At 50.5% G+C, this 22939-nt stretch overlaps 8 protein-coding genes across 8 annotated transcripts; 3 read left to right on the forward strand and 5 right to left on the reverse strand.

Annotated features, from left to right (window-relative positions):
- Positions 1 to 779: 779 nt before the first annotated feature.
- Positions 780 to 2162, reverse strand: MAA_05804 (uncharacterized protein; the record flags this gene model as incomplete). The annotated part of the gene is made up of 2 exons (XM_007823802.1): positions 780 to 1851; positions 1924 to 2162. The coding sequence occupies 2 exons, from the start codon at positions 2160 to 2162 to the stop codon at positions 780 to 782; spliced, it is 1311 nt and encodes a 436-aa protein (XP_007821993.1).
- A 7997-nt stretch (positions 2163 to 10159) lies between these two features.
- On the forward strand, positions 10160 to 10839 carry MAA_05803 (uncharacterized protein; the record flags this gene model as incomplete). Its single annotated transcript, XM_007823801.1, has 4 exons — positions 10160 to 10333; positions 10395 to 10486; positions 10550 to 10626; positions 10715 to 10839. 4 exons carry the CDS (start codon positions 10160 to 10162, stop codon positions 10837 to 10839), a joined length of 468 nt encoding a protein of 155 aa, XP_007821992.1.
- Positions 10840 to 11085: 246 nt separating this feature from the next.
- On the reverse strand, positions 11086 to 11747 carry MAA_05802 (complex 1 protein; the record flags this gene model as incomplete). Its single annotated transcript, XM_007823800.1, has 4 exons — positions 11086 to 11232; positions 11301 to 11447; positions 11592 to 11653; positions 11705 to 11747. The coding sequence occupies 4 exons, from the start codon at positions 11745 to 11747 to the stop codon at positions 11086 to 11088; spliced, it is 399 nt and encodes a 132-aa protein (XP_007821991.1).
- Positions 11748 to 12017: 270 nt separating this feature from the next.
- Positions 12018 to 12523, forward strand: MAA_05801 (uncharacterized protein; the record flags this gene model as incomplete). Its single annotated transcript, XM_007823799.1, has 2 exons — positions 12018 to 12320; positions 12380 to 12523. 2 exons carry the CDS (start codon positions 12018 to 12020, stop codon positions 12521 to 12523), a joined length of 447 nt encoding a protein of 148 aa, XP_007821990.1.
- A 241-nt stretch (positions 12524 to 12764) lies between these two features.
- MAA_05800 (zinc finger domain-containing protein) lies at positions 12765 to 13624 on the reverse strand (the record flags this gene model as incomplete). The annotated part of the gene is made up of 2 exons (XM_007823798.1): positions 12765 to 13187; positions 13271 to 13624. 2 exons carry the CDS (start codon positions 13622 to 13624, stop codon positions 12765 to 12767), a joined length of 777 nt encoding a protein of 258 aa, XP_007821989.1.
- Positions 13625 to 15014: 1390 nt separating this feature from the next.
- MAA_05799 (Telomerase activating protein Est1) lies at positions 15015 to 17966 on the forward strand (the record flags this gene model as incomplete). The annotated part of the gene is made up of 3 exons (XM_007823797.2): positions 15015 to 15061; positions 15177 to 15302; positions 15365 to 17966. The coding sequence occupies 3 exons, from the start codon at positions 15015 to 15017 to the stop codon at positions 17964 to 17966; spliced, it is 2775 nt and encodes a 924-aa protein (XP_007821988.2).
- A 799-nt stretch (positions 17967 to 18765) lies between these two features.
- On the reverse strand, positions 18766 to 20013 carry MAA_05798 (uncharacterized protein; the record flags this gene model as incomplete). The annotated part of the gene is made up of 3 exons (XM_007823796.1): positions 18766 to 19265; positions 19348 to 19806; positions 19962 to 20013. The coding sequence occupies 3 exons, from the start codon at positions 20011 to 20013 to the stop codon at positions 18766 to 18768; spliced, it is 1011 nt and encodes a 336-aa protein (XP_007821987.1).
- Positions 20014 to 21402: 1389 nt separating this feature from the next.
- Positions 21403 to 22392, reverse strand: MAA_05797 (Ribosomal protein L2; the record flags this gene model as incomplete). The annotated part of the gene is made up of 4 exons (XM_007823795.1): positions 21403 to 21528; positions 21588 to 22069; positions 22157 to 22264; positions 22344 to 22392. The coding sequence occupies 4 exons, from the start codon at positions 22390 to 22392 to the stop codon at positions 21403 to 21405; spliced, it is 765 nt and encodes a 254-aa protein (XP_007821986.1).
- Positions 22393 to 22939: the final 547 nt, after the last annotated feature.

Genomic DNA, 22939 nt, shown 5'->3' on the forward strand with positions numbered 1-22939 from the left:
GTTGACATCCTCAAAGGAAACAAATTGCTGGCGGGTGTGGAATTTCCTCTGTATATTGACCTATCCAACTCCAGGAAGATATTATGTAAACCGAGGCTACCCGCCATTTCCAAAATATCCCACCCCTTGCCCCATTGTCGCCTTACACAGTTCATCCGCCCCTTATCGTTTGCTCATGTCAAGTAGCTTCTGATAATGTAAGTTGCTCCCCAAAAATACGAATCTTAGTTCTGCGCACAGACCATCAGCCCACCCATAAAGGTATATAATCCCGAACTCGAAAACTAGTAGCAGATATTCGACAATGATCCAGCCTCCTGCTTCCTATTCAAGCAGGCGAAAGGTGAGAAGTGTGAAAAAGAAAAGAAAAACACCCAAAGGGCGTCAGGAACAAAGAGTAAAAAATAGATAAAGACAACGACCCTGCGAAACAAAGAGTCTCAAAATCCACCGTTGTCAGGACGCTGGGTGGCGTCAGGTCGAGAATATAGTATGCCCAGCACAGAATTTTCTATCCTCCGCTATGCTTCTCCTGAATATTAACAGTAGCCGGAGGTGCAGAGTCGATTAATGTATAAAAATATGTATCGTGCAGCCATAATATCTAAAACACATGACATCTTTGCACGAGACCAGGACACTGCCCCTGCTGCCAGCTTTATGGTGCCATCAACGGCAATGCACGTGTGGCGACTGAATGGCCATAATGGCTAGACGACTGAGCTGTATATAAGCAAACACATAAGCAGTTTCACCATGTTGCAACGCGGCAGCCGTTATTATGAGTGAAATAGGTCCCATGCCCTTGAGCAAAGGCGAAGAAATTCGTCCTTCTTTGCGCGCTGTGTCTCGGGGCTGTCTCTACCCTCACCAAACGGTCCTCGCTTCGTTGCAGATGGCCCGTAACCCAGTGGAGGGCTTGCACCTTCCTCGTACTCAGCTCTAGTGCGGCGTTTGGTAGAAGTTCGGCTGCCATCAAGTTGTCGACTTCCCGCGGCAGGAGATGGAGGAGTGGGAGGTTGGTGGCCACCATAATGGACGATCTTTGGGAGTAACTCAGGTCTTCCTCCAGCCAGTTCGTGTTGTGCTTCTTCGGCAGACTTGTATTCCCTTGGTCGGCCAGATGAGGGAGGCTGTTGGTGTGCTGAATGCAGACTTGGGGATGCCAGAGGAGCTCCTCGTTGAAAAGGCGGCGGTGCGTTGTCTGGATGGGCAGTAGCACTGTGCCCGAAGACGTCGCTGATCGGGGGCAGGCGGTTATTTGTCTGATTAGCAGGAACATGGTGAATATGTGAGTTGCTGGACAGATGTGAAGGGTGATTGACAACTTGACGTGACATTGACGCGTGATGTTGAGGGCCAGTGAAGCTGCGACCAAGCGGTGCCGACTGAATCACTCGCTCATTGGCAAAGTGCTCGTGAGATGGTGCTACAATGGAGAGCCCAGGGGGCGCTTTTCCTCTGCGAGACATGCCAGGTGTCTTGGCGGCAAAGTTTGAGAGTGCATCTTTGTCTTTATCGCTGGGACCGTCTCCCTTCGCAGATTGCTGTTGTAACCTTTGTTCGATGATGCTGCGCTGCTGCTCTCTTACAGACATGCTTCTTTGCAACTGCTCCTTCATAACTGGGTCCTGCGTCACAAATCCAGGTGATAGGCAGGCGATGCCTACTTCTTGAATCCCCAGGCTGTCACGGGCTGACATAGGCACTGCTGAGGCTGGGTTGTTGGGTGTTGAAAGGGTGTTTTTGGACAGGTCCAACCGCCGCGGTCGAGGTTTCATATTTGGTAGTGTTGGAGATCCGGGTTCCTTTTTCACAATCACCTTGGGTCGGCCTATTTCATTACGGTTACTGTGAGGAAATTGATTAGTCAAAAATCGAACTCGATTTGGCACATAAATTCGTGTTGGCTGCGCAACTTACGGGCCATTCGGCGAGGATTTTGCACCTGAGGATGCTCCAGATCCCTTGGGGCTGCCTCTATCGCCATTTTTCTGGGGACCAGCGCTCGTGCTCTTGCCATTAGGCCCTGATGCGGTTGTGGGTGTTCTATGGGTGGGAGATGTCGGACCAGTAACCTTGGTGCTGCCGGATGCTTCAGAAGCAACTACATCGGTGGCAGAAAAAGGCGGCCTCTCGTGGGGAGCTGGAGATGGCGCCATCGCGATCGCGGCACTCATATTGATTGAATTTCCCCGAAGTTGGAGGAGTTGATATGGGATATGTTGAATGAACTAGCCACGCGATGGAAGTTAAGCCGGGGTGACTGGGTACACTATCTTCTAGCTGTCGGTAAATTGAAGAGCCAGTGTGCTTCACTATCGTTTCCAGGAAGTATGAGCGAGGCGCGGGTCAAAGCCCAGTCGCGGTGTTATCACCAGTTGTCTCCTTGCGCTATTGCGGGCCAGTGGTGACTACCGGCTCAGCAGCTAGCAGAACTCAAACTCTTGCTTTGCAGTCTGTGTGGTCGGGATCCTAGCCTCGGTAAGAGATCTGTTCTTCGGGAATGGTGACACGAACGCAATCAATATCACAATGCGAATCGAAAAAAAAAGTTCCTCCCCCTTTTGGAAGAATTGTTACCGAGACCGTGTTTTGAAAATCCCACAACATCAAAATACCGGGTCAGCGGTCACCTTTGTGTAATATCGAGACGATGCAGGTATGAGACCTGGCGCAACGTAGACTTTCTGAAGCGAGGGATGTGACGGAAAGCACAATACACCCGCTACGTGCGTGCAGGCCAGAAAGGGAGAGTCGACAAGTTGGCTGATAAAAAAGCAGAGAGAAGAGAGCGACAATGACAATGAGAAGCGCCGGGCGAAGGCCCAGAATGCAACACGATGCAGATGCCCGCAAAATGGCACCTGGTGGACGGGCTCAAACACGCAGGGGTGGCGGTTGCGGACTTTTATGGGCGAATCAATGAGATGGCAGCGTTCCAGTGGTGAGCCACAACGGTGGTTGTGGTGGTTGTGGTGGATGTGGTGGTTGGCCTTGGTGGGTTCGAGATTGTCGGCGCGAGAGGGAGCGAGTTCAGCGAGTGGTCGACGTTGGAGGAGCCAAGGGCCCGTCGTCAGTGAAAACGGACTAGCGAGGCACACAGCACAGGGTTAAAGCGTGGACTGCAGGTGCGGCAGAGGCGACAAGCAGCGTCTTTGCGGCGAAATTGGCGAGCGAGGCGGACAAGATAACAGACAAATTACCATTCGCGATGACGCCGGTGGGTTTGGTGGTGAAGATTAATCTCGAGACAGCACCGGAGTACGAGGGAAAGAGCGAGGGGAGGAGGTGAGGGGAGGGGAGAGGGGAGAGGAGGGGAGGAAGGAGGGATCTTGAGGATGAAGTGTTAAAGATAAAGAAGGAGCAAGGAGCCGAGCAGCTCTGAGGCGTCGAGCAGCGCAGAGTCAGGAGCATCCAGGAGTACTCCGTGCTTGAGACTAGAGCAAAGAAAGGGCTTTGTCGACGGTACAATCCAATCCAATCCAGCAATGCTCCTCCGAAAACCACGGCAGTCCTTCCAACCACCAACAAGAGTATCAAAACACTGAGACGGACAGAGTGGGCTCGCACAAGCTGCGACTGGTGCTGGTCCTGGAGGATCCTGAAGCAATGGACTGCAGCCAAACAGACCAAGGGGGGAGTGAGCATGGGATGATGAGATCGTATGCACACCAGGATACCAGGAGGGGGCAGTTTGCAGCACAAAGCGCAGGGATTACCCCAAGGCACCGCAAGCCAGTCAGCCAGCCAGCACAAGCGTCGTCTGGGCTCGCCATGGGTCACACAGCACTTCAATAAAGTAAAGTACATACTACAACAAAAGTTGCCAAGTACACGATAATATTACAATTGGAACGTCTCTTGTCAAGTTGGTACACATATCAAGAGATGCCGCCTGGCCAAAGCCGAGGGGTTCTGGGGGGTCTCCGCTGGTCAAGGGGGTGTCTCTTTGTCCCAAGTCACCAAAATGCAAAAATACTGAGATTATTCTATGCCTGGTCCGTCGCCTGCACCAATAGTATGGCCGGCAGTCGCATTGACAAAGAAAGTACTGTTGGTTATCACGGCACGGAGTGTATTCAGTCAACAAATCGCCCCTATTAGCCGAAGCTAATCTCAACTAGGAGTCCAATGCGGATCGCAGCAAGAACCACATATCAACCTATTATATTATACACAAGTACGGAACATGGGCTAGGGAGTACAAGATGGCATAGATCGACTCCGACTGACTGTGCGAGCGGTCAGGTCCCCAAGTTTTCCGTTGCTAGTGCCAGTGGCTGGAATAAGCGCGGCTGCCGTCAACTGGAACAAGATACTACCAAGACACTTATGTACTTGACATGCTCATTCGATCGTACAAGACAATATGGAAGTACTACTGGACATATCAAGCAACAAACACGCACAATGGTTGGTTATGTGTTTTAGAGCGAGGTGTTTTTGGCTCATCACAACTCGTCACAGATGTCTTCCCTTCTCGCCCAGCTTTCAGACTGAATGCTTACGTCCCTTTTGAGCACTAATAGAAGCAGATCTTACTGGGAGCAGACGCCATGGCCTTGTCTGAAACCCGCGGCATCGCCATGAAGAGGCGGCCCCCCAGCTTTCAATCCAGGCTGAGCAGCTCCACCAAAGTGCGACATCAGACGGGACGCCAGGGCCTCTACCAAACATCCCAACTCGACCATCGCCAGGAATAGTCCAGAACGGACCCCCTCCCCCACCATGAACACGAATACTGCTACTAGTCGACTTTCTCGTTTCCCTGCTAAGCTGCAATACGGCACTTGCTCTATTATGGCTCCATACGCACCACCAGAGACAAAGACGCAGATCAACACGAAGCAACCATGACTAGAATTTGACAGATATTCAACTCCAGCATCAAATATGCCATCTGTGAACGAACTCGCAGCCCACCAACGTACCTGTCTGTGACACAGCAGTACAGAGTACCCAGACGCCAAGTTCCGCACGTCGTATGACGACAAAAATGCTTTACTCATGCTCTGTCAGCTGGCCCGGTTCCAGACATCGACTCGAATTAGTAGAGATGGGAGGGACCAAGAGTTCATGGCCCAACTCGATATTTGGGCAGCATATACTCTGTACGGGGTACGGAGTATGCTCGGCTGTTGTTGTCGTGGCTACTGCGTCTTCGCCCAGGCCTCAACTTCTTTTTGTTCTTTCAGTTATTGTTCAGCATGGTTTAGCTTCTGGGCGAAGATTCAATATCCAGGATAACCGTCTGGTATTTTCTTGCATAGGAAATCCAACGCCAAACAGATGTTTGTTCTCCCGTTTTTCCCTCCTAACCCTGCTGTGTCCAGGCAAATAACACGACATCCTCTGGGCATTCCGCCGCATGTTGAGCACGAGTCGGCTTCCTTTTGAATATGTACACGAATCGCCGCCAAGAAGTCACAGCGTCGGATTGCCTCGCGGCATCCCTTGTTCAAGGTCGCCGAAAGAGCTGACTTCACTAGACGGGGCGTTGGTCTTCCGTCCCACTGCCGCAGTCTAGTCTGTTTTACCTTCAACTTAGCATCATCCTCACAGACGCCGCCACCCTCCATCATCTCCTGCAGCCGCACCTCAAGCCCCTGGAAAGAATCGGCGCTCTATTCTTTGATTGGATCACCTTATTGGTCACGATGGTCCATGAGACAAACAACAAACAAGCCAGGAGCCTAGTTGGTTTATCGTTTGACCACGGCGCACCATACCCCAAACATGTCCAGACCAAGGTAAACGAGTCCCAGTTGGGAATCCACCCACTCGAACCCGGACAAGCCACCTGCACTGAAGTTTGCTCTAGGAAGGCTTCCCATAAGCCGATATTCAGCACCATTCCCATAGCGAGACCGAAGAATTACTGTCAGGTTATTTCGCCGCTTGCGCAACGCAGCGTCCAATTATCAATTCGCTCCTGGGAATAACTAGACCTATCATCAAACGGAATAGCTGCGGCAAATATCAGTAGAACGGACACAAATATGTTTATTCAGGAATTCCAGCACAGCCCGGCCTGAGACAAAAAGTGTTTGATATGACATCCTGGCATTATCACCACTGCGCTATGGTAGACCGGTGCATGTTAGCACTATCTATCTACATATGTATTTTGCCACAGAGTGTTGGCGGCCCTCTCCTCAGTAGGCTATTTATTGTATGAATCTTCCAGGGAACTTCAACATGGGGTCGATAGTACGTAGTTGAATAGCAAGTTTCTGGCGAAATATGTTTGTAACGAGTTGGCACTAATTTTCTCTTATTGCAGCAAATCCCCAAGTAGAAGCGTTGGAAGACCAAAAACACCAGTCTGGCGATAAGTTGAAGAAGAAGAAGCGAGAGACTAAACATGAAGCGCCGATTCGGAAACCATTTCACAGAGCATAGGGCGCACGAAAAGATGATTGCATATATTTGCGAGATTTTTTTTGGTTGTCGCCATGCTACATGCAGGTCCGAAGCTGCCAGTCTTCCCCATCTAGTAGGACAACGACGGAAGCAGTCAAGGTGCCAACTTGGTTAAGGTTCATCCATGGGACCATGATCCACGTGGGTCAGTCTAACGAACCACGCTAGAGTCGATCGCGGCATGACAGGCAACGGCGTACGAGGAGAAATCATCAGTTGATGATATGTGCGGCATGTCGGGTCGCCATGGCTTGGCTTCGTGAAGACACGATATCACAGATGGAATATACTACATGATATTGGCTGCCACTGACATTGACAGTGCTTATCAATGGTATTCACGATTCATGTATTCGACTGGACTACCAAGTGCCAATCTAACCATGGCCCAACGAATGGCCCTGGCTCCTCGACCGAATACATTATCGAGTCGTATTCTTTAATTGTCTGTCGTCGAGCGTATAGGCCCACGATTTTCGAGGCTCAGTTCCTTGAGATGCTAAGTTGGACGTGATTGCGAGCATCGAGGTGTCTGTTCCACCAAAACTCTCATCATGCTGGAACACGCAAAGAATCATATTCATGCTAATTCTCGTCATTCTTTACAGTGACAGTTGTGGTTTTATGACACTGACGTGACGATCCGGACTTGAGGCCACAGATATATCCAGCATGGGTCGCACATGGCGCAGGAGGTACGTATGTACAACGTGATTTCTTGGCCCTCCCGTCCCCAACGAGCGACCGTCATTCCATGGATGATGGTGGTAATTTCATCAAGATGGATTGACCGCAGGGCAAGACCTTGGGGAAGGACGTGCGAGTGGCCGGCCAAGAAAGACGTCCGCGGCCCTATCCGTTATCCAGATCCCACGCTTTGTGTTACAAACAAAAAGAACGTGCAGGGGCCTAAAGAGATGATTGCCGGTGACGTGAGATCCTCGCTAAATCGTGTTCACCTCAGCGCCTACTATATGTAGTGCTAGTACTTCTTTTGCCGGTGCAAATATCCTAGACACTCCTTGCGTGGCCTGCAGGGTGATTGTGTATTGTGTATTCCGGCACCTCGCTGCCAATTTTGACTGATATTAAAGGCCAGATATATGAATCCCCAGCTTGCTTTTTCTTTGTCTCCTACTCCGTTCTGTCAGACGGAAAAGCGAAGCCACACTTCTGGTGTGTCTAGGACCACTACCTCGTGGCTACGGAGTACATACTCTTGGTAGTACTAATACCCTAGCCACGGCGAGAGAAGACCAATTCACAAAATAGCTGATGCATTGTCTGTCGAAAAAGAGGACACTCGGTAATTGTAGCCAGAGCTCGGAGATTGCCGTCGGGTATGGAGCACAGCCCAACGCATTGTATGTACAATGTTTCTCATTGCCCCGATTATCGAGCAATGACATGGAGAATACGGCGAGTTAGCTTCGGTCCAGGCGAAAATATAGCAAGCAAGATTAATAGCATAAAGATCCAAGGCTAGGTGCCCATTTGCAATACGGAGTAGTTACTCCGTACACACCGATGATAGCACACCGTACCCTGGGCCAAGGGTAGTGCCGTAGTAGTCATGATGGCGAAAAGCTTCTTTTTGGTTTCTTGGGTCCTGAAGCCTTCCTTTCTCCTTGTTCCCCTCCTGGTAGACCCATCCACCACCCATGGCCGTTTTCTGTCCGTGGGGGTCGACAGTCTGGGTTCCAAGCGAGACCAGGTCCCTCGAATATGGCACCAGAGTCCAGACATGGACACCACACCAATCTTCAGACTAAAAAGACCCCGCCTGTCAAGACCCAAGACTTGACAGAGATGGTCATGGGTAAGTGAAGCGACGAGTGCCGCGCGAGTCGCAGCCAGACGTGCATTTGACACTCCGTGCTCCATACGGAACAGGCGGTCTGCGTTTGTTTCTGGTGATGCATAAAGGTTGGGCCTGTTGGTGATGAGTTGTTCCAGGTGACAGGGACGCGTCAATGGCAGACGGGTCTGGTGTTTTTTTTTTTTTTTTTTTGGGACGACGACTCGGGTAATAACTACTTATCCACTGAGGTCTCTGTTATTCACTGTGGCCCTCGCTAACACATTTCGTGACATTGACATGAAGCGGCCCAGTCCGAAGCCGACATGGACTGACTGACTGTCTTTGAAAATGCTGTCATCAATCAAGAAGCCTGGCCCTCGGTAACTTCCAGCTTAGCATTACCAGACCAGACTTGACTTGACTTTCTCTTCAGGGGCCCGCATCCCCTGTCCCGTCGGTGGGCTGGACCTGAGACGACGACGTCTCAGGTCGACGTTGCAACAGTGGGGTCAAATGCGGCACTGCCTTACGGCCCTTGGCGCACCTCCAGTCCCCCTTGTCAGCCTGTTCCGAGCCCTCGAGCGCCTCAAAGCTGCCTTGGGTCCATGTCGTTCATCCGTGAATGCTGATGGCGTTGCGGGACGAGTTGATGGGCATTTGTGAAATGCGGATCGTCTGTTGGTGTCAATACTGCGGCGGGCGCCAAAGGTGCCACTGGAAGGCTGAAAGGCAGAGTGACAGCACTAGGACACCCGCGCACCCGGATCCCCCCCCTCCACTCTTGCAGACACGGTTCCGATTGGCGACTGCGACGTTTCATGCAAAGGCAGTCACTTGCCATGTCTGTTGATCACGAGTGTCGTGTCATACTGTATGTACATTGTTTGCCACCGAGCCATGTTGTAAGCATGCAACCTGTTTTTTGGCTTTCGAGTTTGGTTTCTTTTTTCTTCCGTGGGGCTTGTTTCGCCTACGTCAAGTGTGTGTGCACAGAGCAAAGAGTTCGGATCATCCTGCTGCGCAGGGGGCCAGCAAGCAACCCGATCATGACGCACTTCCATTGTCAGTATGGATGTGCGTACGTAAACTAATGCACAACCAACCCGAGGTAGCGGTAGCGAGTGACTTCACTCTCACCACGCAGTCAAAGAGTCTCGGTTCACGGCATTGGGCGCTGGGATGGAGTGCTCGCTGGGGAAACGGATAAACGGATAGATGCTACCCTATATATATCCCCGAATAACAACCGCCAACACTGTCACTATGTTTTATACCGACTATATTAGTTTTAGTTTGATAGCTAGCGCATATATTTCTATCTAATACGTCAAGTATTCGGTAATTGGCCTCTGTGCCATGTAGCACGTGCAAATTCGACAGTCATCTGCCGTGTCGTGAATGAGGTAGTAGGAGAAACAGGGGAAAGACAACGCACCACATCTCATTCGTGTCAAGACATAGAAAATTTTTTTTAAAAAATTAGAGATAAGCCCAGGGACGACCACAGAATCGTCTACAAAGGCAAAAAGTAAAGTTGACGCCCGAGGGGGGTCTCGAACCCCCAACCTTGGGATTAAAAGTCCCACGCTCTAGCCATTGAGCTACCCGGGCCAAGCTCGGATGATTGAAAAACCGAGCTACTATTTTGTCATATATTTGTATCTGTGTGCAGTTACCCGTCTTGGCATCCAGCGCCACACTCTGGACCCGCCGTATCGACCTCAAAAATTCTGGATAATTGAATCTCATCATCAAAGAGCCAAAAAATCTGGACAAGGCGCAAACCACGAGGCTCACAGGCACTGTGAACTCATCTCATAAAGCACCCACACTCTACTCCCTGAAGGACTACCAATTTTTTTTTTTTTTAAAAGAGTTCTGTTTTTCTGGGTGGGGGGAGCCGAGAATTTTGGTGCCCCGATATATGCCAAAATGCCTGGCCGTACAAAGAAGACACAAGACTTGTCGCAAGACGCAGACATGGACGATGTCCCGCCCTCCGCACAAGCGGCCACCGTCGAGGATGCCGAAATGGGAGACGGCGTAGAGGGAGAGGGAGAGGAAGAAGAGGAGGAGGAGGAGACTGAGCCGCAACGGGTCAAGATTGTACGATTTCCGCCGCCACAGGCTGCTGCAGCACGAGCATGGCCTTGCTAATGATTGACAGCTGCCCGGCTCTACAGACACAGCTGCCTCGTTTGAGTTTACGGACGAGGGACATACCCTCGGTAACGCGCTGCGGTACATCATCATGAAAAAGTGAGTGTTGTTGTGCGTGCGCCAATACACGCCGTCATGTCATGTACTGACTGTTTTCTGCAGCCCCGATGTTGAGTTTTGCGCTTATGCCATTCCTCACCCGTCTGAGCCGAAGATGAACATTCGAATTCAGACCTACTGTATGTATTCCCCCAACCCCCCTCCCCCCCTTTGCCTGTAGTCGAGATTCCAACAGTGGGATGATTGTTTGCTGATTGAATCTGATAGCGGGCACGGCGGTGGATGCTTTGAAGAAAGGATTGGTGGACCTGCAGGATGTGTGTGATGTGGTTTCCGACGAATTCTGGACCAAGAGACAAGCGTTCAATGCGGAGAATGGTATCGAGCATTGATTTATTTTCTGGGTGTAACATTGTGGCACATCTGTGGGGATTTTGATTCCTCTTCTCTTTTCAATATGTTTTTTCACTTGTCACCAAAGTTCACCTGGATCAAATCGTCTGGTGGCTGGGATAGAAGGAGCTTGTGGCGTTCTTTGCATAAAAATCTCTTTATAAGGAAAATTATATACACAGCAGTTTCTCCTATTGTCTAATTTCGCCCCTGTGAAGAAGGTCAGCATCTGTAATTGGTGCGTATTATCGGGTTTTCTGGTCATATGTAGGTTGCCGCACCTCCAAAAATCCATCCATGAAGCTCGATGGCAGCCTCTTGTCTCCTCTAAAGTTCTCCTCCTTGAAGTAGGACATGACGTGAGTGGTCTGCTTCCAGAAGTTCATCATCTCCTATTTTCCCAACCCGTTAGCCTATGAAACTCCCCACCGTCTCGAGACTCGTCCCGTAAGGAGCGTACCTGATATTCGGCGTGGGACTTGAACAAGAGTACATCAACAACAGGAAGCTTGGCCGCGTAGCGGTTTCGCTCAAACTCCTGACGGACCCGCGTTCGGATCGCGGAGATGGGCAAGGGCATGTTATACATGGTTTGGATCTCGGGAGCCTGAGATGCCTCGTTAGCGGTTTGTGTGCCGTGCCATACATGACAAAATTTTCTGTCCACAGATATCGACTCCTTTTGGAAATGAACCCCCACAGTATACTATATTCGCGTGACAATTTGTCAATTGGCGATGGGAGGACGTACAGCTCGGATCCATTCGCGGTAGGAGGAGAGAACTCGACGTTTCGCATCCGACCAGTTGGCCGCTACGCAACTTGTTAGCACACTGGCAATAAACGCGAAGGCGGGGAGCGTACATTGCGCCGTCTTTTTGGCGAATTGGGTCGGCGTGATAGCCATGGCGGGCAGTCAATGCTTCTCAACTTGGAGACGACTGTCCTGTGACGTTGAACTGTCAAACGAGGTGCACCGCACATGCCGTCTCCGATCTCCAGTCACGTGATGTGCCCGCCACACCTGGAGTTGACGCCACAGTCTGATAGCGACCCTGGGCAGCGACTAGACGGACTTCTAGCATTCTTTTCCTCTTCGCTCAGCTTCAGGGTATCCTTCGCATCCCATTGTGGCTCACAAAATCAGCAAGATTACCGGCCATATACACAAAGAACCATGCCTGCGATACGACACTCTTCAAAACGAAAGCCGCCGCCAGAAGGCTTTAGCGACATCGAAGATGACCTGCTCATCTTCGCGAACAAAATGAAGGATGCCCAGAATAAACCTCCTCCTCCTGGACCAAAACATCAAGCACAGTGGGAGATTTTCCAGATATCACATCAGCGGAGTCGATACGTGTATGATTTGTACTATGAGAAGGAAGCCATCAGCAAACAGCTGTACGACTGGCTGTTGAAGAATGGGTACGCAGATGCTATGTTGATCGCAAAATGGAAGAAGCAGGGTTACGAGAAGGTAAGCCTTGATTCGTTTCGAGAGAATTGCATGGACAAATTTTGCTAATATGTTACTAGCTTTGCTGTCTTCGGTGTGTCCAGACGAAAGAGACCAACTTTAACAGCACGTGCATCTGTAGAGTCCCTCGAGTCGAAATCAAGGAGAGTCGAGACGTTCAATGCGTCAACTGTGGATGCAGAGGGTGCGCATCGACTGACTGAGATGGAATACGCAATATTACGGGCTCACATACAAATGATGTATCACGGCGTTTGGCGTTTATGAACTACATACAACTGGGGGGATTTTGCGGACGAATGCGAACTGGTTGATGGATACACACGAGTTCAAAATGAGGGGACACAAGAGGTAGACAATCCTTCGTTTGACCGATTATCATTAAACCATAAGTATTGGTTACTGATCATTATCATTATGCAGTCGCTCTTCCGTGACTTTCTTTCATGATTTTGAGAACCCTGCTCGGCCACCACGGCCGAACCGAATGCTGGGAGGGACAAACTGTAGCGCGGACATGGCCCCTGTGAGATCTGCCATGTCTGCATCCACATTTTGCCCTTTGGATGGCGTTTCCTTGACAGTATCTGAGAATAGTGGTTTGTTGTTTTTGCCGTCACGCTTTGATCCGGCCTCTTGCTCTTCGATTATGCCTGTCCTGCGCCGTGAATCCTGTGACATCGAGGCTGTTGATGATCTCCGTCGATGGTGATCACCCTCGACCAGGAGTGAACGTCTTCCGTCAATACCTTCCTTGGTGACGCCGAAGAAGAAGTTCTTCGGATACATGTGCTTGTCGATCATGTGCAGCCTGCGTTTTTGATGAGTGAGACACTTGCGTTCACATCCCTCTACGAAGCAGGAGAACTGCGCGCACATGTCAGCGGGAATTCCTTGTCGACGACGCCTTTTGAAATAAAATCGACACGGCGATATAGATGAGGACTTACAGTGTGTTCACCCTTGTCTCTTCGAACTCTAATAAGAGGGTCGTGATATTCCTCAAGGTGTACTCCAAGCAAGTGTTCTGACGGGAAGTTCTTGCGGCATTCGAGACATCGATTTGTGTGAAACATACTATAGTGTGATTCGTATTCCTGGTATGACCTGAAAGGAATTGGTTCTTTGTGAGGAGGCAGCGAGCATTTCATTGTGGGTGTGTCGTCGTCTTCGTCTTGGACTGCAATGTCAAGTTGTGATATCTTGGCGGTGGGTATGCTCGAGTCTCGAAATTCAAACCGCTCTGCATCCCCGTCTTGGAAATTGGAGTCTAGAAATTCTTCGGGCTCTCGTGAGCGCTTCATCTTTAATAAGAGAGTTTAGCTTGGTGGGGTAAAAAATATTACTTTTTGTCGGCGCTGTCCCGAGTAATATGACTTTGGAGTTTCAATGTTGGATGTCGAGGCGGTGGCGGATAATCGGCGGAGGGGTCGAGACGGACTGTTGAAAGCTAATTAATAACAAATGTGGTGGGTGTTGCACGTCGTCGTGAGTGTCGATTCAGATGACGCGGGAGGAAGAGTGTTGCAAAGACCAGCGAGACACTATGCCAGCTGAGAGGCAGAGTGCAGCAAGCAAATGGGCAAGTTTAATATGCTGATGGTGGTTAATCAACGAGGTTTCGACGTAGGTTAGACGGGTTGGCAGCGGTGTTGGGACGGACGAGTTGACGGGTGAAGTACGTACCTAAGTACCAGTCTAAGGTACAAGTATTTGGGTGGGGTTAGGCTCTGGCTTCTCAGTCTCTATGAGGTCAACTGGTCTTGTCAAGTCCACCAGTTGACGTCTCACCTCAGGTCCTTGACCACTCGCAAGTACATAAGGCAGGCAGGTACTTGGTAGGTACTTAGATGTACTAGCCTTAGAGGTACCTACCTAGGTAGTGAACCTTGTGATGCCACAGATATTCAATTCAAAGCACATATGTATTTCATATCAGGCAGGGATTTAAACATTTCAACATTTTTAGGTTTGCTTTGGCCGCTAACTAATAGATTCTGGACTTTTTTTTTCGGCCATGAAGCTGCGTGGCTTGGGCCGGCCAGGTTGTTCCCGCGCAACAAGACGTCGCCGGTGGATCCACGGCCGAAGAATTGCCATGGCCATGGGTCCCAGTGGCTGATCCCAGCACCCAGTTCTTCTAGTCCCTGGCAACCTGGTAATCTACTTAAGTAAGTACGTAGTAGTCGTTCGTCGCCTTGAGGGGCTCAGAAGCGGCTCACCTTTCCTTCGCCACAGACTCACTTTTGTTATTCCCTTCTGCTGTCGCAATTATCTTGCCGGGCTGCGCAGGAACCTCTTCTCGACCCTATTTGCTTGCCCGAATTTGATTCCTTCGCCGTCGCTGTTCCTCGTTCCTCGATCCTCGACCCTTGCGCTGTTCGTCAGAACCGCCCGTCATCTCCAATGAGTTCCTCCCCGGCGCAGCAAGTAGACTTCCGCGAGCCGAGCCTGGTACTAGCCATTCCTCTTTGCCGTCAACTCGGCATACGGGTGGTTTGACCCTCCGTCCTTGCTGGTGGCTCATTTTCATTGTTTCCGCGAGTTTCATTGTTTCCGGGAGTATGAGGTGACAAAAAGTCCTCGACAATATTTTCTTTCACTACATTTATCGTGCCAATCACCCATTCACGACGGGTCTCGCAACCCCCAAATCCGGCTGGCCAAATCCATACAAGCCCAGGACCAGTCGATATGGACTCTCCTCCTCCGCCTTCTCCTCAGGCTCGCCAATACTGGCAGTAGGTGTTATTCCGTTCTCCCGTTGGGTGTTATCTCTGTTCATCGCGGCTTGGACACTCGTCTCCAAGCAGAGCAAATCGCCATGTTTGTCTCAAGAAATCTGGGCTGACTTAGGGGCGCCTGTAGCCAAGCTCTGAAATTGAAGAAGCATTTGATGAAGCAGCTGGAGAGACTCAAAGCTGAAAGTGCCTCTGGAGTGGACGTTGCTCATTTCGAGGCTATTGAGGGCACTTTGGAGAGGTATGTTCCTCAACCCTTCACATCCGTTGCCCTTGTAAACCTGAAACTGACTGTCCCTCGAGGTTTCGCTTTGCATTCGTCCACACCATCTTTTTGGACTTCGCATTTGCCGTCAAGGAGAATACAGAGGATGCTCTGTGGGCTTTGCATACCATGATCAACTCCGAATACCGACGCATCCAGGGCCGACTCAAGCAGTCTTCGCATGCCGTTGAGAGACGCAAGATGGAAAAGTCATACAATAACTTTCTTCGTGTGGCACAGAAATTCTACAAGGGATACATCCAACGTCTGTCGGCCCGGTACGATGTCCCGGAACTCAGGAGAGTTGCCCGAGGCATTGATGTTGAGCCGATGAGTAACGGAGATAGAATTAGCCCTGTGCCATCAGGGTTGAGTGCCATGGTTTTGACATCGTGCCACTCAACTCTTTTGCGTCTAGGTGATTTGTCTCGGTATAGGACTCAAGCCAGACATAAGAATTCGGGCTATGAGACTGCTTTGACTTTTTATAGCCTTGCGCATCATTTGAAACCCCAGTCCGGATATGCACAGCACCAAATGGGCATTGTTCATTTGGACCAGGGCAATCACCTGGACATTGTCTATAGTTTTTACCGCTCCTGGGCAGTCGATGCGCCTCATCCGAACGCAAAGGCCAATCTTGAAGCCGAGTTCAAGTCTCTTCACCTGCCGAATTCATCGAGATCCCGACACAACGCCTCACCAACAGCACAAGATCCGTTTCCCATGTGGTTCGTCAGGCTCCACGCGCTCTTTTACAAGGGTGAGACCTTCCCGCAACAAGCAGAGCTTGAAGGCGAGGTTCTACACAAATTAGAGATAGCATGTCATAGTGAGAAATCTGCGGCTACGCTACTCAAGATGACATTGGTCAATCTTTCTGCTCATCACGTCGCGTCGACTATCTACAGAGGTTCGTCTGATTTTACTTTGGGTTCTTGCGCCTGGTTCATTGCTAAGTCCACGCCAGAATCAATGTCTCTCGCTGCTTTCTACCAGTTTACTTTACGATTTAATGCTTTGTTTATTTCACACTTCTGTGTAGCCTTCGAATCAGAACTGAAAGAAGCTGCATCCGAAGATATGGGGAGTGATGGATCCAATAATTTGCCTACCAAGATTACGCCCATGGTGGAAGCGCTTCTTCCTGTCCTGCGCTTGTACAGTATGTGGCTTACTGCCTGTCGGGGTGAAGTCAGTGCTGCTGCTCAAGCATTTGGCGGAGTCATACCACGGCTGGTTCAGAATCTTGCCAAGGTGTTAACTTTGCTCTGCATTTTCACGTACAGCCAGGCGTTGAGCAACTGCCCATATCTCCTTGCGGAGGATTTGGAAATACGTGGCTTTCGCCCCCTATCTGAGGAGACCATCCCCCAACAATGCCGTTGCTTTTGCACCGAAGATGGCTCCCCAAAGACCTATCTGCAGGACCGCAGCTCTCGCCTGGAGCCATCCCAAGAAAACTTGGCCAGAATTTTGGACATTCTTCGCTGTGCGTACTTCCTCGCCGAGGACTCGAACTTCCCAATGTCTTACAAGGTTGTCGACAACTCCCTCGTTTTTGAATACTGCGTCAAACCTACGTCTGATTCGCCTGAGGCTGCAGCCAAGACTTCGACCTCGTCACCAAACACGGCATCCAAGAACCCTCTCGGCAATGAAGATGCGGATGATAGTAGCCTGCCAAGCCGTGTTATATTGGCTGAAGAGCCTCGACAATTGCTCGAGAACTTAAATACTGACGCGAATAGCCAGAAGCCACAGTCGACTCAGCAGGAAAGGGTTCAAGACGACGCAAATTTAGAGGACCGAGACGATGCATTGTTTGAAATGCTGTCTCCCTTCTTGAAGCCACCCACACCACAACCTCAACGGCAGCGTCATTCGACGGATGAATCTTCTTATGGAATGCATACGATGACAGCGAACAATGTCCTTGGCTCGTTTCAAACAGAGCGCAGTCCGCCTGGCTCCGTCCTTTCAGGAAAGTTTGCTCCGTTGCCGTGGGCTTGGTTCAATACACCTGAGCCTGAAAAGCCTGCCGACAGTATGACGCCAAATGGATCAACTGGTTTTGGCGAGAGCGCGAGCCCGTACAATTCTCCAAGACGCCCTACGAGCAGTGGAAATTATTTAGATGACCCCTTTGCGACTCCCGGACGAAATCTCCATGGTGTCCTTGTCAATAGTCATACTGCCCAGCAGCAGAACAGACGGAGCTTTACTGGGCCTGTCGTAGGGCCTGTCGTTTCGGGCCCGGAAACTGCCCATAGGAGCAACTTGCTCCAGGCATTCTCTGGAACTAGCGTGCCGCGAAGCTCGCCTTTTATCAGATGGGGCGACAATCAGCAGTCTACGTTGCAGAACAGCGGTCCTGCCGTCTCGCCTTGGGGGTCTCGAGCCTTGGATAGCCTCCCCCAATCGACGGGGCTTTCTGCTTTCTCTCATCCAAGCAGCCTGTATCAGGGCACACCGGCAAACGTAGTTGGTCTTGGGATGAGCCCTATTTCTGGACGACCAGAGCCTCAGTTCTCGAGTCCTGCTCACGCCGAAACCGCAGCGAGATACTTGCAAATGGACCAGACTGCGTTGAACTATAACGAGGCTATTATGCAGACAGCCTATCATGGTAACAAGTGATTTTCCACTTCGCCTTTCGAACTCTTTCCCTTTTGTTATCAAAGGACGTTTGAGAGTTATCCATGCCCCCTGATGAGCTTTCAGCCCGGCCTTGAACAGCTTAGCCAAACTTTGCAAAGTGGACACACGAGTTGTACATTTGCAAGATACCGGGATGACATAGCAGTTGCACAAGCGATACCTGAAAGTCACAAGTGCCTCTTTTAAAGCCCTTCTTTTTTTAAAAAAAAAAAAGAAAGAAGGAAGGAAAGGAAAGAAAGCCAATGAATCTGACGGGCGGTTCGATACGAACGCCGCTTTAAACATGTCTATTTTGCATCTTTTACGTGCTTTAATCAAATTTGAACAAAAATTGATCGGATCGTGGAGGATACCGAATCGCTATGCGAAGAGAGCCACAACTTCTGGGGGCTCCTTTTGCCACAGATGCAAAAACGCCGTTGTTGAAACCGTTTCCCATTTAGCCCTCAACGCCGAACTACACTCATTTTACCTAATGGAATCATTGTGCCTTTGTATGAGGCTTTAAGAGGAGGCCTGGTAGGTCTTCTTGGGAAAGGGGTACCTGGATGATCAGAGCGGGTTAGCCAAGGCTTTCTTTTTTAGTTGGAAAGATATGGCTATGAGGCGGGTGTAAGGAGTGTGACGAGGCTAAGCGTTTTTGATGTTATATTCGTGAGCGATCATTATCCAATCCGTATAAATCAGACATAGGATCAGATATATAATGATCGGAATGAACAATGATGATTATTGCCTCAAGGGAGGGCAAGAGGGGAATAAAATCAAATTCTGTGACTTACGAAGGTCCCAACTCCTGAATACTCAGCCTGGCAAGCCACTGGCCCATGTCAATGGAAGTAGCGAGGTCCTTGCCCTGCATGATACCGGCCAAAAGTCCACCGGCAAAGGCATCACCAGCACCATTGGTATCGTTGATCTGCTCCTTGCCGATGGCATGGACTGGGAATTCCTTGATCTGATCCTCACCCTGGACAGCAACGAGGGTAGGCTCGGTGCCCTGAGTGATAATAGCAACTCGCTTTCTCTTCCCGTTCTCCTTGGGCAGGTTGGCCAGGTGCTTGACAACATCCTTGGGCTCCTTGGAGGGCAGGTTGTGCGACTCAGCATAAGCAGCGGCCTCGGTCTCATTACCGATGACATAGTCCCAGTAAGGGGCGGAGGCATCGACGGGATCCTTGAAGAACTGGGGGATGAAGGGGGCAGAGAGCGACAGAACAAAGATCTTGTTCTTTTCGGCGGCCTGTTTGGCGAGCTCCATGATGGCTGGAGGGCAGACTGCATCATACATAACATTGTCGGTTAGGGTGTCCGTGCTACGAATGCAATTCATATGAATCCATGTGCGAGGGGGACTTACCCGTGAAGTGGTAGCCACCAATGTAGTACACCTCGGCATTCTGAACGAGGCTCCAGATCTCAGGCTTCTTCAAGTGGTCGAGGTCGTAGTGGTTCGCAGCACCGAGATCAGTACACAGACTTCGGTTGTGGCCGGTAATGACAACGCCGCAGCGGCCGGTCTTCTTCTCAGGGTCGACACGGTACTCGACGCGGAGGCCAGCGGCCGTGACGGCGTCGTGCATGATGGCAGAGTACTTGTCATCACCAGCACCACCGAGGTAGACGACGCTGTTGGGGGGCAGGATGTACTGGGCACCACGGGCGGAGTTCTGGGCAGCACCACCAGCAATCAACTTGGCGTCGTAGTTGTTGAGCAGGTCTTCGTACAGAGGGAGGTGCTTCTCCTCGGCGAGGATAGCGTCATTGGCCTTGAGACCATACTTGTCGAGAAGGGCCTGGTCACCAACGGCTTGAATATCTGTTCATGATGAGAAGTTGTGGTGGTCAGCTGGAAGCCACGAGCGCATTTACAATGGATGGCTCTGATAATCATCATCATCATGGTGGGGTCTGACTATGAGGGGAAAACGTCTGGTAGTAGAGTGTCGGGTAGAGAGGTTGCAACAAACGTACCGAGAAGAGGGTTCTCGAGGCAGAGAAGACCGTATTCCTTTGCAGAAGCCATGATGATCGATTGTTACGAAATGAAATGCAGAACAGGACAAATGCGAATATATCAACGGTTGGAAGAGACGATGTACATGAGTAGTCGGAGTGGAAGGGTCTACAAGGTGGGAGATTTTTTGAGTGGTTGTCGAGCCATCGGTGATGGCGGGGCACGCCGAAGCGGCTTGCTCAGGTACTCCCAGCCAAGTTGTGAGATGGAGGGGTCGACCGGAGTATCTTGGCCAGCTCAGCTCGTCACGGGTGGGGCAGATGCTGCAGGTTTCTGTCTCGGTCTTGAACCCATTTACAGCAGTTTGCGTATCTCGCAAAGAATATTGGCGGGCAAATGTCACTCAAGCTGCTGCGCCGCGCCGCGCTGCTCTGTAAGAACTCTGACTGTGTACTTTTATGCTCGTAGAGGTATCGAGTATATTCACCGACCGTACTTTGTGCTGACGTGGGCCACATACCAGTTGCGAAGCTAGCATAGGACCTCGTCGGACGAATTCTTCTTCATACAGGCCCCTGATTCTTTCATTATGTCTGGCCTCAATCATGCTAGTATTGTCTTTCCACTGACTCAAATTGCCAATAAGACATTGGACTGCCGTGTTTTTCACCTTGGCGCCGCTGATTTGCTGGACAGGCTCCTGAGCGAAGACTTCCCCATTGACCACCCAAAAAGGGCGGTTATGGAAGCATGATGCAATATCTGGGCAGAGGCTTGCTAGTTCCCAAGCCATTGTGCATGCTTGCCTATATTTCGTAAGATTGAGCTAGGAACTCTTGTCTCTCACTCCAAATCGAGGTCTGCTGCGCTTTCCAGAGTATCGGCTCAAGTTTTGGCCCGCACTCGAGTTGTCGAAAGGCCAGGCCAAACCATTTAGGATACAGCGCATACATACTTTCTTTCCATTAGAAAGCCGGCTGTCAATAGCGGCCGCACAACGTCATGGTAGAATCTGCGGTTCAACTCCAGTCCTGGTGTAGGTGGGGGCATGATTCACCGTATTTCAACAGAATGAATATTGGCCGGTCAAACACATTGGCAAGGTGATAGGGCGCCTTGATCGCAATTTGATGCTTGAGCGTTTTCTATACCACGTCTCGCACACATACCCTGGACGAGTCAGACCGATGTAGCATAACTGGTCCAAGGTGATTCACAGTTTGCAGATGGATATATGAGGAAATGTTCTTTTTTGTTCCAAATACATCACGCCCAACCCGGATATTCACATCGTCCATTTTCGTCACTGGTGTAGCAGAGGGAACCAATATTTTGTGTACGCCAAATGCCATAGTACTTGCTTTCTGAGCTACCAGACTCCTGCTCGCAGCAGTACCATCAAAAGATGCAAGCAAGCCACTGTAACACCATCCCAATGAGACCAAGAAATCCAACCCCTTACTCCTTCGTCTTCTGGGTACCACGCAACAGACCCGTCCTTCTGGCAGCGATAAGACCGGCCTTCTGACCCTGAGCGGCGTATCGGGAAATGGTAGACGCCTTACCAATGTGCTGGTGGTTACCCTATTAAAGTTGTCAGTATCAGTCTCAGATTGCACACCCCACTTGCCGGGAACACGTACACCACCGTGAGGATGGTCCACAGGATTCATGGCAACACCACGAGTCTTGGGCCAGCTGTTGCGCTTGACGGCGAACTTGTGCTTAGCGCGAGAAGCCTTGAGGAGAGGCTTGTCGGTACGGCCACCGCCGGCAACAATGCCGATCATACCACGAGTGGTAGAGTGAACGACCTTCTTAGCACCAGAGGGCAGCTTGATACGGGTCTTGCCCTCGTCAGGGTTGTGGCCAATGATGGTGACATAGGCACCAGATGTACGGCCCAGAGAGCCACGGTCTCCAATCTTCTCTTCGACGTTCGACACGACAGTACCCTCAGGCATCTCACCGAGAGGGAGGACGTTGCCGACGGTCAAAGCAGCCTTCTTTCCTGCGTAGATGAATTGGCCGGTATACATGCCTTCGTTGGCAATGAAAGTCTCGGAAACCTGCTTGTACTTGTAAGGGTGACGGAACGACACCTTGGCAAGCGGAGCACCACGACCTGAAGGAAAAAAGACCCCAGTATCAGCCTTCAATTCCCATATCCCAAACCGATATCCAAATGTTTTGCCATAGAAGGAAAACTAACCAGGATCGTGAATGATGTCCTTGACTACACCACGGACGTAGCCATGACGCTCGGCATAATCGAGGGTACGGAACTTGGCCGGGGCCTTGTTCAAGCGCGTGTTGGCCGCTATTTCCAAACGTTAGTAATTTTTGTCTCCAGGCGTTGTCGAAAATCGAGTTCGAGAAATTTCGCGGGCGGCACTGACTGAAAATGGATCCGCGACCCTTGCGCTGGTTGCGAATAACTCTACCCATGGCGGCTCGTGTGGACTCGATGCAATCGTTCGAGTAAACTGCTTGGAGCAGAAGCTGTCAGTAAATTGTCGAGCCGGGGGTGTGTTGTTGGGTTGAATTTACCTGGCTCCCGCCGCTTGGTGTTTTAGCAAAGAGGCGTTACATGCACATTCGGCGACAATTTTTTGTGTGCGGGACCATTTCGAGCGCTGGAGGAGCCCTGACCACGTGATCTCCGAGTGGACCGCGCAAGCGAGTAGTCGGTCCAATCATACGGAGTAGCTCCGGGTGAGTTTCGGGTGAAGTTTAGCCCCACTCAACAATCTGGGTTCGTGAGTTGATGTGGTATTAAGGTCTGCCGAAATGGCTATGGCCAAGCATACGCTATTAACAAATTCCTAGAACTGGAAGAAAAGGCCTCTGTCGTGATTTTATAATATTTAAGTAGACGACGGATTACTTGATGCTCTCCTAATTTCTCAACAATATGTCTGTTGCGAAGGACGATAGCAATTCCATCATAGCACAGTGTCCCAAAGTCACACTATGCGATATACTGTGCACCGAG

Source organism: Metarhizium robertsii, assembly GCF_000187425.2.
Source record: "Metarhizium robertsii ARSEF 23 chromosome Unknown MAA_Scf_2, whole genome shotgun sequence".
Taxonomy (NCBI): Eukaryota; Fungi; Ascomycota; class Sordariomycetes; order Hypocreales; family Clavicipitaceae; genus Metarhizium; species Metarhizium robertsii.